The following is a 21,095-nucleotide window of genomic DNA, read 5'->3' on the forward strand; positions in this document are numbered from 1 at the left end:
GGAAGAGGGATGTCACAGCTGTGTTTTCAATATAGTGGGTGTAAAATGTACTGCCAGGGATGGTGGTAGAGGCAGAGAGATTAGGTACACTTAAGAGGCTCTCAGGCAGACACACAGATGAAAGAAAAATGGAGGGCTAAGTTGATCTTTGAGCAAGTTAAAAGTTCGGCACAATATCGAGGGCTGAAGGGATTGTACTGTGCTGTAGTGTTCTATGTTCCTTTGCTCTACCTGGAATTTGTTGGTCTCCCTGTCCAGCGAGATGTTGTGGAAGGGAATGTTGCCGATTGGCATATTCCAGGCTGTGGGACTACATACTGATGCTCGGTGCAGCCAACACCAAGGACTGACGGGGAACACCCACAGTCTAGGGGTCTTCTCCTGGACAGGGAGGGGCTCTAAAATGTTGTATTAGTCTAACTCTCCAGCCAGCCACATGAGCAGCAACAATGTTACTGGTTTGAAAAAAAGAACGTAACGCTACTGAATGCACTGACCAGGAATGAAAAGGCTCTGCATGGTTTATTCTCGTAAATATTTTATTGTGAATAAAGTCTATTTTGTTAAAAACAACCTGCATTGTGTCAAGTTTCAACAGCATGTCCAAAGCCCTGTACAAAGTGGCCGGACTGACAAAGGGCAAGCACATCTTCTTCACCAGTATACCATCCGTGTGGTCACAACCAGGGAGCGAGGGAGTCCATACCCAACTCTTACCAGAGCTACTTGAATGATCTCTTTACACCTGACCTTTCCTACACTTCCAGTTTCACACCTTCCCACAGAAGGGAACAGTCTAAGGTCACGAGGAAAGGAAAAGCCTGCAGGGCCGCAGGGAGCTGCCCCAGAGTGGGCCAGACTGAAGGGCAAGGTGAGGGAGCATGGGGGGAGGTATCCCAGGGGGACAACACAGCAAGACTCCAGGAACCCCCAGCCTCAACACTAACCTCCACCTCTCCTGGTGGTGTTTCATACATGCTCCTGGGATCTTGCTGTCCTGAAGCCACCTGATTCACCCTCCTTCCTGGTAGGAAGGGACACATGGATGTTGCCCCACACGTTTCTGCAACGCTGCTATTCTGATTCAACACACAGTCCTCCCCACCCACCCCAGGAATGTGAGACATGCACGGACATTGATCTCTGCCATTGCCGGGAACTTGCCCTGCATAATTATACTCACCCAGAGGCAACAAAGGACGCAAAGCTGTTGCTCCTAGGATCTTGCTGTGCTATTTAACCCCAGTGCCCCCATCTTGAACCTACACACCATGCAAAAAGGAGGGGGTGGATGGGATGATGTACATGGGATCTTCTGCTCTCTAGCTGCACCCATCTCCCGTAAGCCCTCCAACCCTACCAACTCTCCCGTTCCCAACAGACAGACCACATTACAGAGTAGGAGCAGCGTCTGGAGCACCTTTATTCGGCATGGGTGTCCCTGGCGGCGTGATCCTGCCGGGCGCGGTGCCTGGCTCTGGCAGCGTGATCCTGCCGGGCGCGCTGCCCGGCCCTGGCTCCCTTGGGACGGAGCTGCGATTCAAGTTGTTCTTCCTGCTGCCTGTGGAGGGCCACTTGCTCAATCTCCCACTGCTCCATCCCCTGCTGCAGCTCATTGGTCAGCATTACAATCCGTCCCTGTGAAGGACAGGGGGCAGAGCTATAGAGGTGCGGATGGCAGGGATCAGAAGCAGCGGAGTCAAGGAGTGAGTGAACGAGTCAGGACAGAAGGAGCTGAGACTGAGACGTGGGCAGGTAAGAGCTGGAAGCTATGGGGTCAAGGAAGACAGCAGAGGCAGTGGGGAGGAAGGGGAGGAGGACAAGAGGCAAAATGGGGGAGGAAGAAGGGTAGGGTTGAGAGGCAGAGGGATGAGCAGGGGAGGACAGCAGTGGGGAGGGGGTAAAGAGGAGGTGGGCTAGAGGGAAAGGACAGGGAAAAGGTGGCTGGGAAAAGTGGCGGGGGAGCGGAGAAAGAAAGCGGTGAGGAGGTAAACAGCAGTGGGTGTATGATAAAGAGGAAGAACATAAAAGGGAAGGGGGGAGAGTGTGGGTTGGAAAGGAGAGAGGAGAATGGGAGAAAAGAGTGGGGAGGGAGAGTAAGAAAAGGGGAGTGGGAGGGTGGGGAAGTGGGGATTGTGAGTGAAGGGGAAATGTGTGTGGGGAGAGTAGGGGTGGGTGTGGAAGGGGTTATGGTGGTAAAGGGAAAATGGGAAGGAGAAATAGAGGAGGGGGAAAGGAAGAGAGGGTAGAGGAAGTGGAAGTGTGGAGATGAGGAGGTGAGGTGAAAAGGGTGGGGTTGGAGGGGAAGCCAAGAAGGGAGAAGTTGCAGGGGAGAGTTGTGGAGGAGAGGGAGAGAGAGGTGGGTAGGAGAGATGGAGAAGAAGTGAGAGAGTGCCAGTGAGAAGGAGGTGGATGAGTAGGGGAGGGAGTGGATGTGAACACACAGCCAGAGTGACTTACCGCCATCTCAGCTGCCTTCTGATGCCTACGGATGTGTCCCTTCATCGGGGGTGCTGGACGCCCATCTATAGGTGGGAGAAGGGGTGGGGGGTAGTATAGACATTGTCAAGATGCAGAGGCAGTGTACCACAGCTGAGTCACAGGGAGGGGCTCATTGAGGAGACAGGGGTGCGGCTAGGAATGGAACAACGATTGCAAGCTGGGATTTGTCCTTATGGGGGAAGCAAATGTATGTGCATATGTCAGACTTTGAATTTTCCTATATTATGGGAACTCGCTCCGTTGTGAGGATGTTTCTAAATTGGGTGTTCATAACCAAGGTCAGTCTGTAGAGAATATCAGAGCAATCTGAAGGTTAAAGGGGAATATGAGCAACCTTTTGAAGATCAGATAAGGGAAAATCCTAAGGAGATTCTACAAGTATGTTAAGGTTTGTTTTAGATCATAGAACAGTATTCCTTTGCACATTGTTTATTTGTCATCTTCACTTGTGTACAGTGGTTTCGTACAATTCTTATTGTATTTCTTTTATTCCTGCAATTTATTTTAATTTAAATTTCTGCAAGAAACTGAACCAAGGTAGTATATGGTGACCTATACACACTTTCATAATCAATTTACTTAGAGCTTAAGGATGAATATGATTGTCCGTGTGTTAGAGCCACAGGAAATGAGCGAGGTGTTGAATGAAAATTTCTCATCTCTTTTTACTGTGGAGTTCATTGAAGCTGAGGAGTTAAAGGAAATGAACAACACAGTGAACTCCTATGGCCGTACCCCTCAATAATAAGTTTACCATTTTGGATACTGTTGAGGGACGATCTACTGGGGGAGCCACAGCCACCGGGTCTCTGGCACTGAAGCTGGTGCTGAGGCTCAGAGGAAAATAGAGGTGAAGGGGACTGCAGTATTGACAGGGGATTCCACATTTAAAGGAACAGAGGTGAGATTCTGTGGACGTGATAGAGACAACCAAGATGGCACGTTGTCTTCTGGGAGTCAGGGCCAGGGAGGTCTTGGAACAGATCCACAGCTTTCTGAATGGGGAGGGTGTGCAGCCAGAAGTCTTGCTACATATTGGCACCAATGACTCAGGTAGGAAAGGCGAGGAGGTCCTGAAGAGAGATTTTAGGGAGCTGGGTAGAAAGCTGAGAAACATGACCTCCAGGGTAGTATCTCTGGACAGCTGTCTATGGCATGCGCCAGTGAACTAAGAATTGAAGCATCTGGCAGATAAATGTGTGGCTGAGGAACTGGTACAGGGGCCAGGGGTTCAGATTTCTGGATCATTGGGATCTCTTCTGCGGAAGGTATGACCTGTACAAAAGGGACAGGTTACACCTGAATCCGAGGGGACCAATATCCTCGCAAGAAGGTTTGTAGTCAGTGGGATGAGTTGCAATGTATGAGGGGAACAAAACTGAAAGGGTTGCCGAATACAGGACTGCAGGGGGTATATTTGAATGCACACAGTATACGGAATAAGCTGCGTGAACACATAGCACAGTTACAGAATGACAGGTATGACATTGTGGGCATCACTGAGTCGTGACTAAGGGAAAATTATAGCTACAACCTTAACATCCAAGGATACACATTGCATCATCGAAGGGACAGGCAGATAGGCAGAGGTGTGGGGTGGCTCTTTTGCTAAGAAATGAAATTAAATCCTTAGAAAGCGGTGACATAGAATCAGAAAGTGTCGAATCCTTGTGGGTAGAGTTAAGGTACTGCAAGGGTAAAAAGACCCCGATGGGAGTTATATACAAGGCTCCAAACAATAACCAAGATATGGACTACGAATTAAAACAGGAGATAGAAAAGGCTTGTCAAAAGGGCAATGTTATGGTAGTTATGGGGAATTTCGATATGCAGGTAGATTGGAAAATTAGGTTGGTGCTGGATCCCAAGAGGAGGAATTTATAGAACGCCTTTGAGATGGCTTTTTAGAGCAGCTTGTGGTTGGGTCCACCAGAGCATTGGGTCCTGTGTAATGAACTAGAATTGATTGGAGAGACTGAGGTAAAAGAATCCTTAGGGATCAATGATCATAATATAATAGAATTCACCATGCGATGTGAGAGAGAGAAGCTAAGGTCAGATGTATCAATATTACAGTGAAGAGAGGCATGAGAGAGCAGCGGGCCAAAATTGATTGGAAGAGGACAGCAGAGCAGCAATGGCTGGAATTTCTTAGAGCTATTTGGAAAGCACAGGATAGATTCATCCCAAAGAAGTTGTTTACAAAAGGCAGGGTGACACAACAATGCCTGACAAGAGAAGTGAAAGCCAATACAAAAGCCAGAGAGAGCTTATTAACAAAGCAAAATAAAAGGGAAGTTGGTTTGGGAAGCTTTTAAAAAACAACAGAAGGCAACTAAGTAGAAAAGTCATAAAGAGGGAAAAGATGGAAAACCAAAATAAGCTACCCATTAATATAAAAAAGGATACCATGATTTTTCAGATAGATAAAGAGTAAATGAGGGATGAGAGTTGATATTGGACCACTGGAAAATGTTGCTGGACAGGTAGTAATGGGGGAATAAGGAAACAGTGGACAAACCGCTAAGTATTTTGCATCAATCTTCCAGTACGCTGGAACTTCGAGAGTGTCGGGGGGCAGAATTGAGTGAAGTTGCCGTTTCTAGGGAAAGGGTGCTCTGAAATCACCTGGACCAGATGGTCTGCAGCCCAGGGATTTTAAAAAAGTTGCTGAAGAGAATGAGGACTCATTAGTATCAATAGATTGTGGCATGGTTCCTGAGCACTGGAAAATTGCAAATTTCACTGCACCCTTCAAGAAGGGAGAGAGGCAGAAGAAAAGTCTGTTAGTCTGACCTCAGTGGTTGGGAAGAAGTTGGAGCTGATTGTTAAGGATGTGGTTTTGGAGTTCTTGGAAGCACTTAGAACACAGAACAGTACAGCACAGCACAGGAACAGGCCGTTTGGCCCACAATGTTGAGCCAAACCAGCTAAGATGCAAATCAAAAACACCCAAACACTAACCCCTCCTACCTATACCCTCCATCTTCATGTGCCATGTGCCTATTAAACCATGTGCCTATCCAAACGTCTCTTAAAATCCTCCAATGTATTTGCTTCTCCCACAATACCAGGCAGCACATTCCAGGCTTAAGACCATGAAATGTAAGTGGAGAATTAGGCTATTTGAGCTATCGAGTCTGCTCTGCAATTTCATCATGGCTGATCAATTTTTCTCTCAGCTCTAATCTCACCTTCTTCCCATATCCCTTCATGTCCTGACCAATTAAAAATCGATCCACTTCTGCTTTAAATATACATAAAAAACTTGGCCTTCACAGTTGAACGTGGCAACGAATTCTACAGATTCATCACTCTCTGGCTAAAGAAATTCTTCTTCCCCTCCGTTCTAAAAGGATGCCACTATTCTGAGGCTGTGTCCTCTGGTCTTAGACACTCCCATCATAAGAAACATCCTCTCCACATCTACTTTATCAATGGCTTTCACCACCCGATAGGTTTCAATTAGGTTACTTCTCATTCTTCTGAATTCCAGTGAATACAGGCCCAGAGCCATCAAACACACTGCATTTGACAAGCCGTTTAACCCTGGAATCATTTTCATGAATCTCCTTTGAACACTCTCCAATGTCAGAATGTACTTTCTAAGCTAAGGAGCCCAAAACTGCTCACAAAACTCCAAGTGATGCCTCACCACTGCTTAATAGAGCCTCAACATTACACCCTTACTTTTATATTCTAGACCTCTGGAAACGAATGCTAACAACTGCATTTGCCTTCCTCACCACAAACTCAACCTGCAAATTAACCTTTAGGGAATCGTGCACCTTTGTGCCTCACATTTTTGTATTTTCTCTCCATTTAGAAAATAGTTAACCATTTCATTTCTTCTATCAATGTGCATGACCAGACACTTCCCAACACTGTGTTCCATCAGACATTTATTTGCCCATTCTACTAATCAGTTTAAGCCCTTCTGTAGCCTCTATACTCCCTCAAAGCCACCTGCCCCTCCACCTGTATTCATATAATCTGCAAAGCTATCAACTCCATCATCCAAATCATTGACATATAACATAAAACAAATTGGTCCCAACACAGACCCCTGTGGAATACCACTAGTCAATCAGAAAAGGTTCCCTTTATTCGCACTCTTTGCCTCCTGCCGATCAGCTACTGTTTTATCCATTTTCAGAATCTTTCCTGTAATACATGGACTCGTAGCTTGTAAAGCAACCTCATGGGTGGCATTTTGTCAAAGGCCTTCTGAAAATCCAAGTACACAACATCAACTGATTCTCCTTTATCTATCTTGCTTGTTATTTCTTCAAAGAATTCCAACAGATTTGTCAGACAAGATTTTTCCTTGAAGAAACCATGCTGACTACAGCCTATTTTATCAAGTAACCTGAAACTACATGTTTAACAATCAACTCCAGCATCTGCCCAACCACTGGGGTCAGATTAACTGGCATATAATTTCATTTCTTCTGCCTCTCTCCCTTCTTGAAGAGCGGAGTGACATTTGAAACTTTCCGGTGGCTGAAACCATTCCAGAATCTAGCATTCACGACTGAGTAAAACATTTATCCCTCACATCCCACTTGAACCTACCCCCTCTCACCTTAAATGCATGCTCTCTGGTATTAGACATTTCAATCCTGGTAAACTGCAACTCTCTGTCATCTCTTATCTATGGCTCTTATAATCTTGTAAACCTCTATCAGATCTCCCCTGAGCCTCCGGCACCCCAGAGAAAACAACCCAAGTTTATCCAGTCTCTCATGATAGCACGTGCCCTCTAATCCAGGCAGCATCCTGGTAAACTTCTTCTCACCCTCTCTAAAGCTTCAATACTGGGGCGACCACAACTGTATGCAATACTCCAGATGTGGCCTAACCAGAGTTTTATGACGTTGCAACATCACCTCCTGACTTTTCCACTTAATGATCTGACTAACAAAAGCAAGCATTCCATTAGCCTTCTTAACTATCTTATTGACATGATGAAATACGCTGAATCTGTTGGAAATCTTTGAAGAAATAACAAGCAGGATAGACCAAGGAGAATCGGTGGATGTTGTGTACTTGGGTTTTCAGAAAGCCTTTGACAAGGTGCCATACATGAGGCTGCTTAACAAGTTAAGAGACTGTGGTATTACAGCAAATATACTAGCATGGATAGAGCATTGGCTGCCTGGCAGTAGGCCAAGAGTGAGAATAAAGGGTGCCTTGCTTGGTTGGCTGCTGGTGTCTATGTTGGGACTGTTTTTTTTTACATTATACGTCAATAATTTGGATGACAGAATTGATGGCTTTGTCGCCAAATAGGTGGAGGGGAAAGTAGTGTTGAGGAGGGAGGGAGGCTGCAGAAGGACCTAGACAGATTAGGAGAATGGGCAAAGAAGCGGCAGATATATAGTGTAGGGAAATGTATGGTCATGAAAAAAAAAGCATAGAATATTTTCTAAAGATAGAGAAAATTCAAAAATCTGAGGTGCAAACAGACTTGGGAGTATTTGTGCAGGATTCCTTAAAGTCTAATTTGCAGGTTGAGTCTGTGGTAAGGAAAGGAAATGCATTGTTAGCATTAATTTCGAGAGAACTAGAATATAAATGCAAGAATGTAATGTTGAAGATTTATAAGGCTTCACTTGGAGAATTGTAAACAGATTTGGGCTCCTCATCTTAGAGGGGGTTCACAGGAGGTTCACAACAATGATTCTAGGAATGAAAGTGTTACCATATGCAAATTGATTGATAGCTCTGGACCTGTACCCTCTGTTACTTCTGAATTATGAGCCGGGAATCTCATTGAAACCTATCAAATGTTGAAAGGCCTTGATAGAGTAGATCTGGAGAAGATGTTTCCTATGGTGGGGGAGTCTAGCACCAGAGGCCACGACATCAAAATAGAGCGACATCCATTTAGAACAGATACAAGGAAGAATTTCTTTAGCCAGAGTAGTGAACCTGTGGAATTCATTGCCATAAGCGGCTGTGGAGGCTACATCATTGGGTACATTTAAGGGAGAGGTTGATAGATTCTAGATTAGTCAAGGCATTAAGTGTAATGGTGAGAAGACAGGAGAGCAGGGCTGAGAGGGAAATAGATCAACCATGAAATGGTGGAGCAGACTCGATGGGCAAAATGGCTTAATTCTACTCCTTTATCTTATGGTCTCATTACAATTGTTGGAACATCCACATTGCAGCAGGGGTGCTGGTGCTCTGAAAGCACATTAAGGTGGATAAATCCTATGGGGAGAGGTCTTACCACATGTACCCCAGGGTATTTGTGAACAGACTGCAGGCACCCAGCAGAGACACTGTTGTTAACCATGGCTGGGGTGCCAGAAGATTAATGTTATGCATCTATTTAAGGGCTGCAATGGGTAACTATAGACTCATATCGGTGGTGGGATGGCTACTAAAGGGGATACTGAGGGACAGGGTATATCAGCATTTGGAAAGCCAATGACGGATGAGTAATGGTCAGAATGGCTTAGTGCTTTGGAAAGAGATGACCAAGAGGATTGACAAGGGCAGGGCAGCAGATATTGTCTATATAGACTTTGGAAAAGACTTTGACAAGGTACCACATGATGGGCTAGTATGGAAGGTTAGATCACATGAGACCCAGGGTGACCTGGCTAAATGTTTGAGGTTGGCTGAGTGCAGGGGTTCCCAACCTGGTATGCATGGACCGGCAGTTAATGGTAGGGGTCCATAGTATAAAAAAGGTTGTGAAGTGCTGGCTTAGTCGAAGGAGACAGAGGGTGGAAGGATTGTTACTCAGGCCTCTGTATATACAAGGATTGGTGTACTATGTTAACAATTGAAAGTGACGATGTTGGCAACATGGTTAGTACATTTGTGAAAAACAGCAAAATCAGCGTAGTGGACATTCTGGAAGGGTGAGCAGCCAGAAGTCATGGTACATATTGGTACCAACGACATGGGAAGAAAAAGGGAGGAGGTCCTGAAAAAAAAAAGAATACAAGGAGTTAGGAAGGAAGCTGTGAAGCAGGACCTCAAGGGTAGTAATCTTGGGATTGTTGCCTGTGCCTCGCGAGAGTGAGGATAGGAATAGAATGAGGTGGCAGAGAAATGTGTGGCTGAAGAATTGCAGCAATGGGCAGGGATTCAAATTTCTCGATAATTGGGATCTCTTCTGGGGCAGGTGGGACCGGAACAAAAGGGGTGGGTTGCACGGGAATCTGACGGGGACCAATATTCTTGCGGGCAGATTCACTCGAGCTGTTGGGAGTGGTTTAAGCTAATAGGATGGGGGACAGGAACCATGATGATGGAGCTGAGGATGAGCCAGGAGACTTACAAGTAGATGATAGGTGTAACATGAATGTAAGGAAGGACAAGCCAATGACTGGGTACAAATACAGACAGAGCAAGGAGTTAAATTGTACCACAGAGGCAAAATTCAAAAGGATGAAGAATACAGGACTAAACATGCTGTATTTAAATGCACGTAGCATTCAGAATAAGAAAGCTGAACTTGCAGTGCAATTAGAGGTTGTCTGGTATGACACTGTGTGCATCAGTGAGCATTGGGAGCCGAACATCAAAGATTATACTTTGTATCGAAAGAAGAGGCATGAAGGCATAGGCAGTGGTATGGCTCTGTTGGTAAGAGATGGAAATACATCTTTACAAAGAGGTAACAGGGGTGGCACTGAGCCTGGTTCTGTGTTGCAGAAGGGGGAGAAGATGACGAGGAATGGAGGTTCTGTCAGCCTGACAGAGATACCCACATGGTGTGTTGCCTCCCAGGTGCCACCAGGGTACAGGATGACTCGGATTGGGTGCAGAGTATTCTGAAGGGAGAGGGCGAACAACAAGAATTCTTGGTACACATTGGTACCAATGATATAGATAGAAAAAGGGAGGAGGTCCTGAAGAGAGAATTCAGGGAGTTGGGTCGGAAGCTGAAAAGCAGGCCCTCTAGGGTAGTAATCTCGGGATTGCTGCCTGTGTATCAGAAAATAGGTTAGTAGGCAGAGGGGGTGGTGTGGCCCTGTGTATAAGAAATAATATTAAATCATTAGAAAGGGATGACATATGATCAGAAGACGTAGAGTCTCTATGGGCTGAGTTAACAAATGGCAAGGGTAAAAGGACCCCAATGGCAATTGGGATGTGGATTACAAATTACAGCAGGGGACAGAAAAGGCGTGTCAGAAGGGCATTGTCATGATAATCGTTGGGGACTTTAACACGAAGGTGGATTGGGAAAACCAGGCCAGTTCTGCACCTCAAGTGAGAGAATTTGTAGAATGTCTAAGGAATGGCTTTTTAGAACAACTTGTTGTTGAGCCCACTAGGGGATCAGCTGTGCTGGATTGGGTGTTGTGCAATGATCCGAAGGTGATAAGAGAGTTTAAAGTTAAGAAACCCTCAGGGAACGGTGATCACAATATGATCAAGATTACTTTGAAATTTGAGAAGAAACTAAATTCCAATGTGTCGGTATTTCAGTGGAATAAAGGAATTTACAATGGCATGAGAGGGGAACTGGCCAAGGTTGACTGGAAAGGGACACGAGCAGGAAAGACAGCAGAGCAGCAATGGCTCGAGTTTCTGCGAAAAATAAGGAAAGTGCAAGACAGATATATTCCAAATAAGAAGAAATTTTCGAATGGAAGAAGGACACTACCGTGTCTGACAAGTGAAGGCAGAGCCAAAATAAAAGCAAAAGAGAGGGCATACAAGGAAGCCAAAGCTAGTGGGAAAATAGAGGATTGGGAAGGTTTTAAAAACTTGCAGAACGAAACTAAGATGGTCATTCGGAAGGAAAAGATGAATTATGAAAGGAAGCTGGTGACATATCAATGCAGATACTAAAAGCTTTTTTAAGTATATAAAGGGTAAAAGAGAGTTGAGGGTAGATAGAGGACCAATAGAAAATGATGCTGGAGATATTGTAATGAGAGACGCAGAGATGGCAGAGGGACTGAATGTGTATTTTGCATCAGTTTTCACAGTGGAAGACATCTGCAGTATACCAGACATTCAAGAGTGCCAGGCAAGCTAAGTATGTGCAATGAAAATTATGACTGAGAAGGTGCTCAGAAAGCTTAATGGTCTGAGGGTGGATAAATCTTTGGGACTTGATGGAATGCACTCTTGGGTTCTGAAGGAAGTAGCTGGAGAGATTGTGGAGGCATTAACAATGATCTTTCACAAATCGATAGATTCTGGCATTGTACCGGATGACTGGAAAATTGCAAATGTTACTCTGCTTTTTAAGAAGGGTGGGAGGCAGCAGAAAGGAAACTATAGACCTGTTAGCCTGACATCAGTGGTTGGGAAGTTGTTGGAATCGATCGTTAGGGATGAGATTACAGAATACCTGGAGACACATGACAAGATAGGCCAAAGCCAGCATAATTTCCTGAAAGGAAAATCCGACCTGACTAACCTACTGCAACTTTTGGAGGAAATTACAAGCAGGGTAGACAAAGGAGATGCAGTAGACGTGGTGTACTTGGATTTTCAGAAGGCCTTTGACAAGGTTCCGCACATGAGGCTGCTTAGCAAGATAAGAGCCCATGAAATTACAGGGGAGTTACTAGCATAAGTGGCGCACTGGCTGATTGGCAGAAAACAGAGAGTGGGAATAAAGGGATCCTATTCTGGCTGGCTGCTGGTTACCAGTGGAGTTCCACAGGGGCTGGTGTTCAGGGGAATGGGCAAGAAGAGGCAAATGAAATACAATGTTGGAAAGCGTATGGTCATGCACTTTGGTGGAAGAAATAATTTAGATGGGGAGAGAATTCAAAATGCAGAGATGCAAGGGGACTTCGGAGTCCTCATGCAGGATACCCTAAAGGTTAACCTCCAGGTTGAGTCATTGGTGAAGAAGATGATTGCAATGTTGGCATTCATTTCTACAGGTATAGAATACAAGAGCATGGATGTGATTATGAAGTTCTATAAGGCACTTGTGAGACCACACGGAGTATTGTGTGCAGTTTTGGGTTCCTTATTTTAGAAAAGATGTACTGATATTGGAGAAGTTTCAGAGAAGATTCACAAGAATGATTCCAGGAATGAAAGGGTTACCATATGAGGAATGGCAGCTCTTGGGAGTTCAGGAGAATGACGGGGGATCTCATAGAAACGTTCTGAACGTTAAAAGGCCTGAACAGATTAGACACGGCAAAGTTATTTCCTATGGTAGGGGAGTCTAGGACAAGAGAGCATGATTTCAGGATTGAAGGATGTCCATTTAGAACAGAGATGCGGAGAAATTACTTTAGTCAGAGGGTGGTAAATCTGTGGACTTTGTTGCCATGAGCGGCTGTGGAGACCAAGTCATTGGGCACACTTAAGGCAGAAATAGAGATGTTCTTGATTAGCCAGGGCATCAAAGTGTATGGGGAGAAGGCAGGGGAATGGGGAATGACTGGAAGAATTGGATCAGCCCATAACTGAATGGCGGAGCAGACTCAATGGGCCAAATGGCCAACTTCTGCTCCTATATCTTATGATCTGGTCAGAGAATGTTGAATCTTTGTGGGTGGAGTTAAGTAACAGCAAGGGTGAAAAAAACCATTATAGGAATCATATATAGGTCTCCAAATAATAGCCAAGATGTGGGGTTGAGACTCCATAGGGAGCTGGAAAAGGCATGTAATAAGGGTAATGATACAATTGTAAAGGGGGACCTATCGAATGTTGAATGGACCAGATAGGGTGGATGTTTCCGATGGTGGTGGTACCCAGAACTAGAGGGCACAGCCTCAAAACTGAGGGGCGACCCTTTAGAACAGAGGTAAAAAGGAATTTTTTTAGCCAGTGTAGTAACTCTGTGGAATGCTCTACCACAGACTGTGGTGGAGGCCAAGTCCTCGCGTATCTTTAAGGCAGAAGTTGATCGTTTCCTGATCGGTCAGGGCATCAAAGGATATGATATGGCGAAAAGGCAGGTGTATGGGATTAAGTAGGATCCGGGATCGCCCATGATGGAATGGCAGAGCAGACTTGATGGACTGAATGGCCTAATTCTGCTCCTATGCCTTATAGCTTGCAAGATTACAGCTGGAGGAAATAGGCCAAGGAATGGCAGATGGAATTTAACTTGGACTAGATGGATAGGACGGTGAAGAAGTTGTTTGGCACACACTCAGTTTGGCTGTACGAGATGTTGGCAGGACCACACTTGGAGTTATGAACAAGAGGGACATGCCTTCTTCTCAATACTACCATCAGGCGGGAGGTACAGGAGCCTGAAGTTGCACTTAACATTTTAGGAACAGCTTCTTCCCCTCTGCCATCAGCTTTCTCAACGGTCCATGAACACCAAAGTCCTCAATAATCCTCTTTTGAACTATTTATTTTATTTTTTATCTTTATAGTAGCTTCTAGTAATTTTTTAGACATGTCCTGCACTGTACTGATGCCACAAAAACTAATAACACAGCATACAGTGTATCAGAGACAATACACATGATTCTAGTCTGTCACCAAGTTATGTGATTAAGCTGGAAAGGATGCAGAGAAAATTCACAAGGACATTACCAGGACTGGAAAGCTTGAATTATAAGGAGAGACTGGATGGGCTAAGACTTTTTTAAAAAAAAAACTTGCAGCGTAGGAGGCCGGGAGCATAGATAAGGCCACAATCCTGTTTCTCGGGGTAGGGGATTCTAAAACCAGTTTTAAGATGAGAGGGGAAAGATTGAAAAGGGGCTTGAAGAACAACATTTTCACACTGAGAGTGGTGGATATGCGGAATGAGGAAGTGGCAGAATTTTGCACAATGTTTAAAAGATGTGAACAGAAGAGTGGACCAGCTCATAGTCACGTGGACGAATAGGGCAAAGGGCCAGTTTCTATGCTGTGTAACTATTACTCAAGAACCTGGATTGAGTTACAGACTGGATCTATTCATAACATTTATATTTACTATAACAAATTTACAGGCTGGAATCTCATCTGGGTTGGGGGCAGGGGGTGGTGGTGGAGGAGACAGTGCTGGTGGGGTTTATATATCTAATAAAAGAACCCTGGCAGTGTTACAGGCTGGGATAAGATTAAGGATTTTGTGGGTGAAAGATGGATGGAAAACAATGTGAAAAAAAGTGAGAACATCCACATTGGGGATAAATTAAATTGCTGGATTGTTGTAAAATAATGAGAGACTGACCGGTGTTGTTCAGAGGGATCAGGGTGCCCTTGGCCATGAATCACATGAAAGTGAAGCAACATAGGGAAGTAATGACATGCTATCCATTACTGCAAGAGGGTTGGAGTAGAAGAAGCACATTGCTGCAATTATAGAGAGCCTTGGCGAGAATACATCTGAAATAGTGAGTACAGGCCTGGAATCACTACCTGAGGAAGGACAGGCTTGTGAGAGAGAGCTCAGTCAATGTCCTGGGATGGTGGGCTTGACGTGTGAAGAGAGGTGAAGCAGACTGCCCCTCTGCTCTCCTGAGTTTGGATGAATGATGTGTGACGTCATTGAAAGTCACTGAATTCCTTCATGACTCCACTGGGAAGTAGGGATGGCATTTCCCCAAGGGGTGTCCGGAACTGGGGGTATAGTCAGGGATTGAGGAGGTGGAGAGAAAGCTCTTCACCAGAGGTTAGGAATCTTAGGAACTGTCTCCCCCCTGTGGCTGGGTTGCCGAGTAGAATGTACTGAACAGGAACAAAACCTTTGGCAGATGGCGTTTTGCCAAATCAATTAAGTGCCTAACTAATCCTTTCTGCCCACACAATGTCCATATACCTCTATTTCCAGCACATCCATATACATATCTAGGAGACTCTGAAATGCTTCTATCGTATCTGCGTCCACTGCCATTCCAGGCACCAAATACTAACTGAGTTAAAAGAAAAACACTGCTCTATACACCTCCTTTGAACCTTTACCCTTTCACCTTCAATGCATGTCCTCTGGGATCAGACCTCTGGACCCTGTGAATAAGGGTCTGCTCTATCTATGCCTCTTGTAATTTTGTAAGCTTCAAATCAGGTCTCCCCTCAGCTGTCACTGCTCTAGAGAAAACAGCCTAAACTTGTCCAATCTTTCCTCATAGCACATGCCCTCTAATCCAGGCAACATCCTGTCAGACCCTCTCCAAAGCTTCTACATCCTTCCTATAACAGGGTGACCAGAATTCAATACAATACTCCAGTCTCTTAAACGCAATGCCTTGACAAATGAAGGCAAGAGTGCCATATGCCTTTACCACCCTATCACCCTGTGCAGACACTTTCAAGGAGCGACGGACTTGGACCACGAGATTCCTCTGCACATCCACACTGTTAAGGACCTTGCCTCCTGCACTGCCTGTTTACATTTGATCTCTCAAAATGCAGCTCCTCACACTGAGCTGGATTAAACAGTATCTGCCTTTTCTCCACCCGTATCTGCAACTGACCTACACTGCACTGTCTTTGGCAATGTACCACACCAGGGGTTCGCAACCCTTTTTATGCCATAGACCCCTACCAATTTCTGAGGGGTCCGTGGGAAAACCTCTGCTCTACACTATCCACATCACGAGCAATGTTTATATCGTCTGTGAACTTACTAACCCATTCATCTCAATTTGCATCACGTCACTGTCACTGAGCAATCAGCACGACACTAGTACCGTTCGGGACTTTCTGGAGTTTGGAGTTCGGTCCCAGCGCTGTCTGTAAGGAGTCTGTAGGTTCTCCCTGCAAACTGCACGGGTTACCTCCGGATGCTCCGGTGTCTTCCCAAAATCCAAAGACGTAGCGGTTAGTAGGTTAATTGGTCATTGTAAATCGTCCTGTAATTAGGCAATGATGTTAATAGGCGGATTGTTGGACAGTGCAGCTTGTTGGGCCTCACTGTCTCGAAATAAAAATATCACAGCAGAGATCCCAGTACAGATCACAAATCATGAACCTCCAGCCGGAACAAGTCCCATCGACCGGTACCCTATGTCTTCCGTGGGTAAGCCAATTCACTTTAGATCCCATGCATCCTAATCTTCCGGATAAATTTCCCATGAGGACCATTGTTGAACACCTTACTGAACATTATCAGCTCTGCCTTCATTAATCACCTTTGTCGCTCAAACAGCTCAATCAAGTTAGTAAGACACAACTTGCCCTACACAAAGCCATGCAGACCGAACCTAACTGGGCCATGGTTTTCTAAATGCTCGTAAATCAGTTCCCTAAGAATCCTGTCCGTAATTTCCCTTACACTGAAGTGAGACTCACCAGCCCAGCTTCCAGGATTATCCCCATTTCCCTTTTTGAGTAATGGAACAACATTAGCTGCTAGCCAGTGTTCTGGGACCTCCCGTGGCTAGAGAGGACATGAAGGTATTGGTGAAGTCTCCAGCAATCTCTTCTCTTGCCTCCCTCTATAATCTGGGGTATATTCCATCAGGCCCTGGACTTATCCACCTAATGTTCTTTCAGAGACCCAACACTGCCTGCCCTTCCCCCATCTCAAAAAGCTCCAGCATATTACCATACTCTATCTTGATCCCACAATCCTCCAAATACCAACACACCGTTAGGACCTTGTCCACATCCTCCTCCTCCAAGCATGTCCTGCTCCTCCCCTCGCCCACCCCCCAAATGGTCCTCCTTACTCTTCAGTTATTCTCTTGCTCCCAATGCGGAACATGGATCTGTCAGTTAATGGTAAGGGTCCATGGCATCAGAAAGGTTGAGAACCCCTGAATCTAGAGTATGTTTGGGATTGTGATCTGTGGGTGTTCAAGGAATGAAAGGAGGGGGGGACAGTGTGGGATGTTGGTGCTGGAGTAGGTATTAAATGTGCAGTAGGTAGTCTGTCTGATCACCGACCGTCTCGCTCAGTCCAGGATGTCACACTCACCTGCAAAAGACCAGTCCGGGAGATCCGTCAGGGGTCCATATTCTGTCCCACTTCGGGATAAACCGTGCCTGGGGATGGGGGTGGGCGGAACAACAGGAAGAAGTAACATGAAGCAGTATTCCCCAGTGGACAGCTCTCTGACAATTCTGAAGCATCGCCAGATGCAGGACCGTAAACACAAAATACTCTGCAGATGCTGGGGTCAAAGCAACACTCACAACACGCTGGAGGAACTCAGCAGGTTGGGCAGCATCCGTGGAAATCATCAGTCAACGTTTCAGGCCGGAACCCTTCGTCAGGACTGAAGAGGGAAGGGGCAGAGGCCCTATAAAGGTGGTGGGGGGAGGGTGGGAAGAAGGCTGGTAGGTTCCAGGTGAAAAACCATTAAGGAGAAAGATAAAGGGGTGGGGGAGGTGAAGCAGGGAGGTGATGGAAAGGTGAAGGAATAGAGGAAAGCACAATAGGTAGTAGAAGGAAGCGGTACCATGAGGGCGGTAGTAGGCAGCTAGGGGAGGGGGCAGAGTGAAACTGGGATAGGGGAGGGGAGGGGGGAGGTTATTACTGGAAGTTGGAGAATTCAATGTCGGTGAAACCCAACGCAGATTGGGGGACCGCTTCATTGAGCACCTCCGCTCCGTCCACCACAATAGACAGGATCTTCCGGTTGCCACCCACTTCAACTCCGCTTCACATTTCCATTCGGATGTGTCCGTACATGGCCTCCTCTACTGCCATGATGAGGCTAAACTCAGGTTGGAGGAGCAACACCTCTTATACCGTCTAGGTAGTCTCCAGCCCCTTAGCATGAACATTGAATTCTCCAACTTCCGGTAATTCCCTCCCCCTCCCTTCCTCTATCCCAATTTCACTCTGCCCGCTCCCCCAACTGCCTTCTACCTCCCTCATGGTTCTGCCTCCTTCTACTACCCATTGTGCTGTCCCCTATTCCTTTTTCACTTTTCCTGCCGATCACCTTCCTGCCTATCACCTCCCTGCTTCCCCTCCCGACCCCTTTATCTTTCCCCTTACTGGTTTTTCACCTGGAACCTACCAGCCTTCTCCTTCCCACCCTCCCCCCACCTTCTTTATAGGGCCTCTGTCCCCTCCCTCTTCAGTCCTGACGAAGGGTTGCGGCCCGAAACGTTGACTGATCGTTTCCACAGATGCTGCCTGACCTGCTGAGTTCCTCCAGCGTGTTGTGAGTGTTGCCAGATGCAGGACGGCAGGGTTGATGAGTCGTGCCCTGTTTAAAGGCCAGAGGGAGATGACAGACAGGGAGATAGAGAGGAATGGGGAGGGGGGAAGAGAGAGGGGGAAAAGAGAGAGATAGGGACAGAGACAGATTGTCAGCAGGCAAAGAGAGAGGGCGATGGAGAGACATAGAAACATAGAAAATAGGTGCAGGAGTAGGCCATTTGGCCTACACCGCCATTCAGTATGATCATCCAACACAGAACCCTGTACCTGCTTTCTCTCCATACCCCCGATCCCTCTAGCCACAAGGGCCATATCTAACTCCCTCGTAAATATAGCCAATGAACTGGCCTCAACTGTTTCCTGTGGCAGAGAATTCCACAGATTCACCACTCTCTGTGTGAAGAAATTTTTCCCCATCTTGGTTCTAAAAGGCTTCCCCTTTATCCTTAAACTGTGACCCCTTGTTCTGGATTTCCCCAACATCGGGAACAATGCTTTAAATTTGCACATTTATCTCTTGTGTGGGGCCTTGTCAAAAGTCTTTTGAAAATCCAAACATACCACTTCCACTGGTTCTCCCCTATCCACTCTACTAGTTTCATCCTCTAAAAATTCTATGAGATTCGTCAGACATGATTTTCCTTCCACAAATCCATGCTGACTTTGTCCAATGATTTCACGGCTTTCCAAATGTGCTGTTATCACATCTTTGATAACTGGTTCTAGCATTTTCCCCACCACCAATGTCAGGCTAACCGGTCCATAATTACCCGGTTTCTCTCTCCCTCCTTTTTTAAAAAGCGTGACAGAGAGAAAGAAAAAGAGAGGAGAGAGGGAGCGAGGGAGCGAGGAAGTGTGTGTGGCGCATGCACGGCAGGCAGAGGGAGTGGAAAACAATATAATCTTTAGTGGGTACTCACTCCAGTCGCCACTGACTCCCTGCTCGACACACAGGGCCACAGGAGAAAGCTCTCGTCACCGGGTTCAGAGGAATACAGAGCGATCGCCACATACCTGAAGATCAGTGTAATGGGTTACTTCACTTGACCACCCAATGAATGAATCAGTTCTGACTGTTCATCAACACGCGCAACATCATCGCCCTGATCCCTCATCCCTGTGACTCTTCACCCAAGGAAAACGGGACCCTGGGCCCTGTGACCCTTCAAACCAGACGTGACCTCCGCAACCTGCTCATTCTTCCCACCCCCGGTGACCCACAAATACGCTCTGCAACCCATCACTCTGGTTCTTTGACCCTCCACCCCAGGAACAAGGGTACCTAGTGATGGAACGTGGGCTTCCCCATGACCCTCGGGTCCAAACTTTTGACCCCTCCACCCCTGGAGTGATTCAATGACACCTTCACCTCTGCAGGTGGCCAAAACACGGCCCCTTATCCCCACGCGTGATGTGTCAGCAACAGGAAAGGGTGTCTTTTCACCACCACATGACCCTTGTACCATTCACGCATACAAACCTCATTGACACTCCTCACTCAGTGGAGCAGGGACCGCATGTCGCTTCACCCCCACACATGACCCGAACCTGAGGCCTCCTGACCATTCACCCCCCCTCCCCATAGCCCGAACATGAGGCGAGGTGACCCTTTACTCTCTAATCCCAGTACCTGGGAGCGCTTCAGCCCGGTGGCGCCGCTCCTGACCACGATCAACACGGCCGCAACTCGCAACCCTCAGCTACCCGCCGCCGTTCCTTCAGCAACCGGCCACCGCGCAGGCGCAGTGCAAGAAGCAGGGCGCATGCGGTGTGTGTGTGTGTGTGTGTGTGTGTGTGTGTGTGTGTGTGTGTGTGTGTGTGTGTGTGTGGGCGCGCGCGTGCGTGCGTGCGTGCGCGCAAGATAAAAATGAGGTTTAATGTCACCGGTTTATGTCATGAAATTTGTTTAGCGGCAGCAAAACAATGCAATACATGATAATATAGAAAAATAAGTAAGTCAATTCCAGTAAGTATATGTATATATTAAATTACAAATAGTGCAAAAACAAATAATATAAAAAAATAGTAAGGTAGGGCTAAGTTTAATGTCCAGAGGGAGAGATTCGGGGAATGGAGAGAGAGAGAGGATGGGAAACGTAAGAAGAGCAGAGGAATGGAGAGAGAGGGAGAGGGGGAATGGAGGGAAAGAGAGAGGAGGCTATTTATCATCCAGCCCGCTAACACCTGACTCAAAAAGTTACTTTCTTCCAGCAGTAAAGCTAATCAACACCTCAACTGCTTAATTATTGTCAGCCACCATATGTACAGCCTAGTGTCACTCTATAGATGCCTTCTATGTCTAAAAGTTATGTATTTATCTTCATTGCGTCTATTATTATTATTATACTTCATTGTCACCAAACCATATTATTATTATTATTATTATTATTATTATTATTATTATTTCCTTTATCTTTTGTGGTTTGGATGCGGAATAAAATTATTTCGTTCATCTTTACATTTGCGTACAAGAAATGACATTCAACAAACTTGAGAGTGAGAGAATGGGGAAAGGGAGAGCGAGGTGGGGAGATAATGGGGGTGGGCGAGGGATGGAGGGAGAGAGTGGGGTGTGACG

The 21,095-nt window shown here is 46.1% G+C and overlaps 1 protein-coding gene across 1 annotated transcript; it reads right to left on the reverse strand.

Moving 5' to 3' along the window:
- Positions 1-521: 521 nt before the first annotated feature.
- On the reverse strand, positions 522-20,259 carry mrpl52 (mitochondrial ribosomal protein L52). Its single transcript, XM_063061287.1, has 5 exons — positions 20,148-20,259; positions 19,438-19,531; positions 17,321-17,388; positions 2,461-2,525; positions 522-1,638 (listed from the first exon to the last, which is right to left on the reverse strand). The coding sequence occupies exons 2-5, from the start codon at positions 19,527-19,529 to the stop codon at positions 1,423-1,425; spliced, it is 441 nt and encodes a 146-aa protein (XP_062917357.1). The 5' UTR covers positions 19,530-19,531; positions 20,148-20,259; the 3' UTR covers positions 522-1,422.
- Positions 20,260-21,095: the final 836 nt, after the last annotated feature.

Source organism: Mobula hypostoma, chromosome 10 (assembly GCF_963921235.1).
Source record: "Mobula hypostoma chromosome 10, sMobHyp1.1, whole genome shotgun sequence".
NCBI classification, from domain to species: Eukaryota; Metazoa; Chordata; class Chondrichthyes; order Myliobatiformes; family Myliobatidae; genus Mobula; species Mobula hypostoma.

Excerpts from the sequence above, each read along its gene's own strand:
- mrpl52 (XM_063061287.1), bottom strand. The coding sequence starts at position 19,529 with ATGTGGCGATCGCTCTGTATTCCTCTGAACCCGGTGACGAGAGCTTTC. Across the intron at positions 17,389-19,437 it reads GGGAGTCAGTGGCGACTGGA|GCACGGTTTATCCCGAAGTG; the intron begins GTGAGTACCCAC and ends CCCCATCCCCAG. Across the intron at positions 1,639-2,460 it reads AGAAGGCAGCTGAGATGGCG|GGACGGATTGTAATGCTGAC; the intron begins GTAAGTCACTCT and ends TGTCCTTCACAG.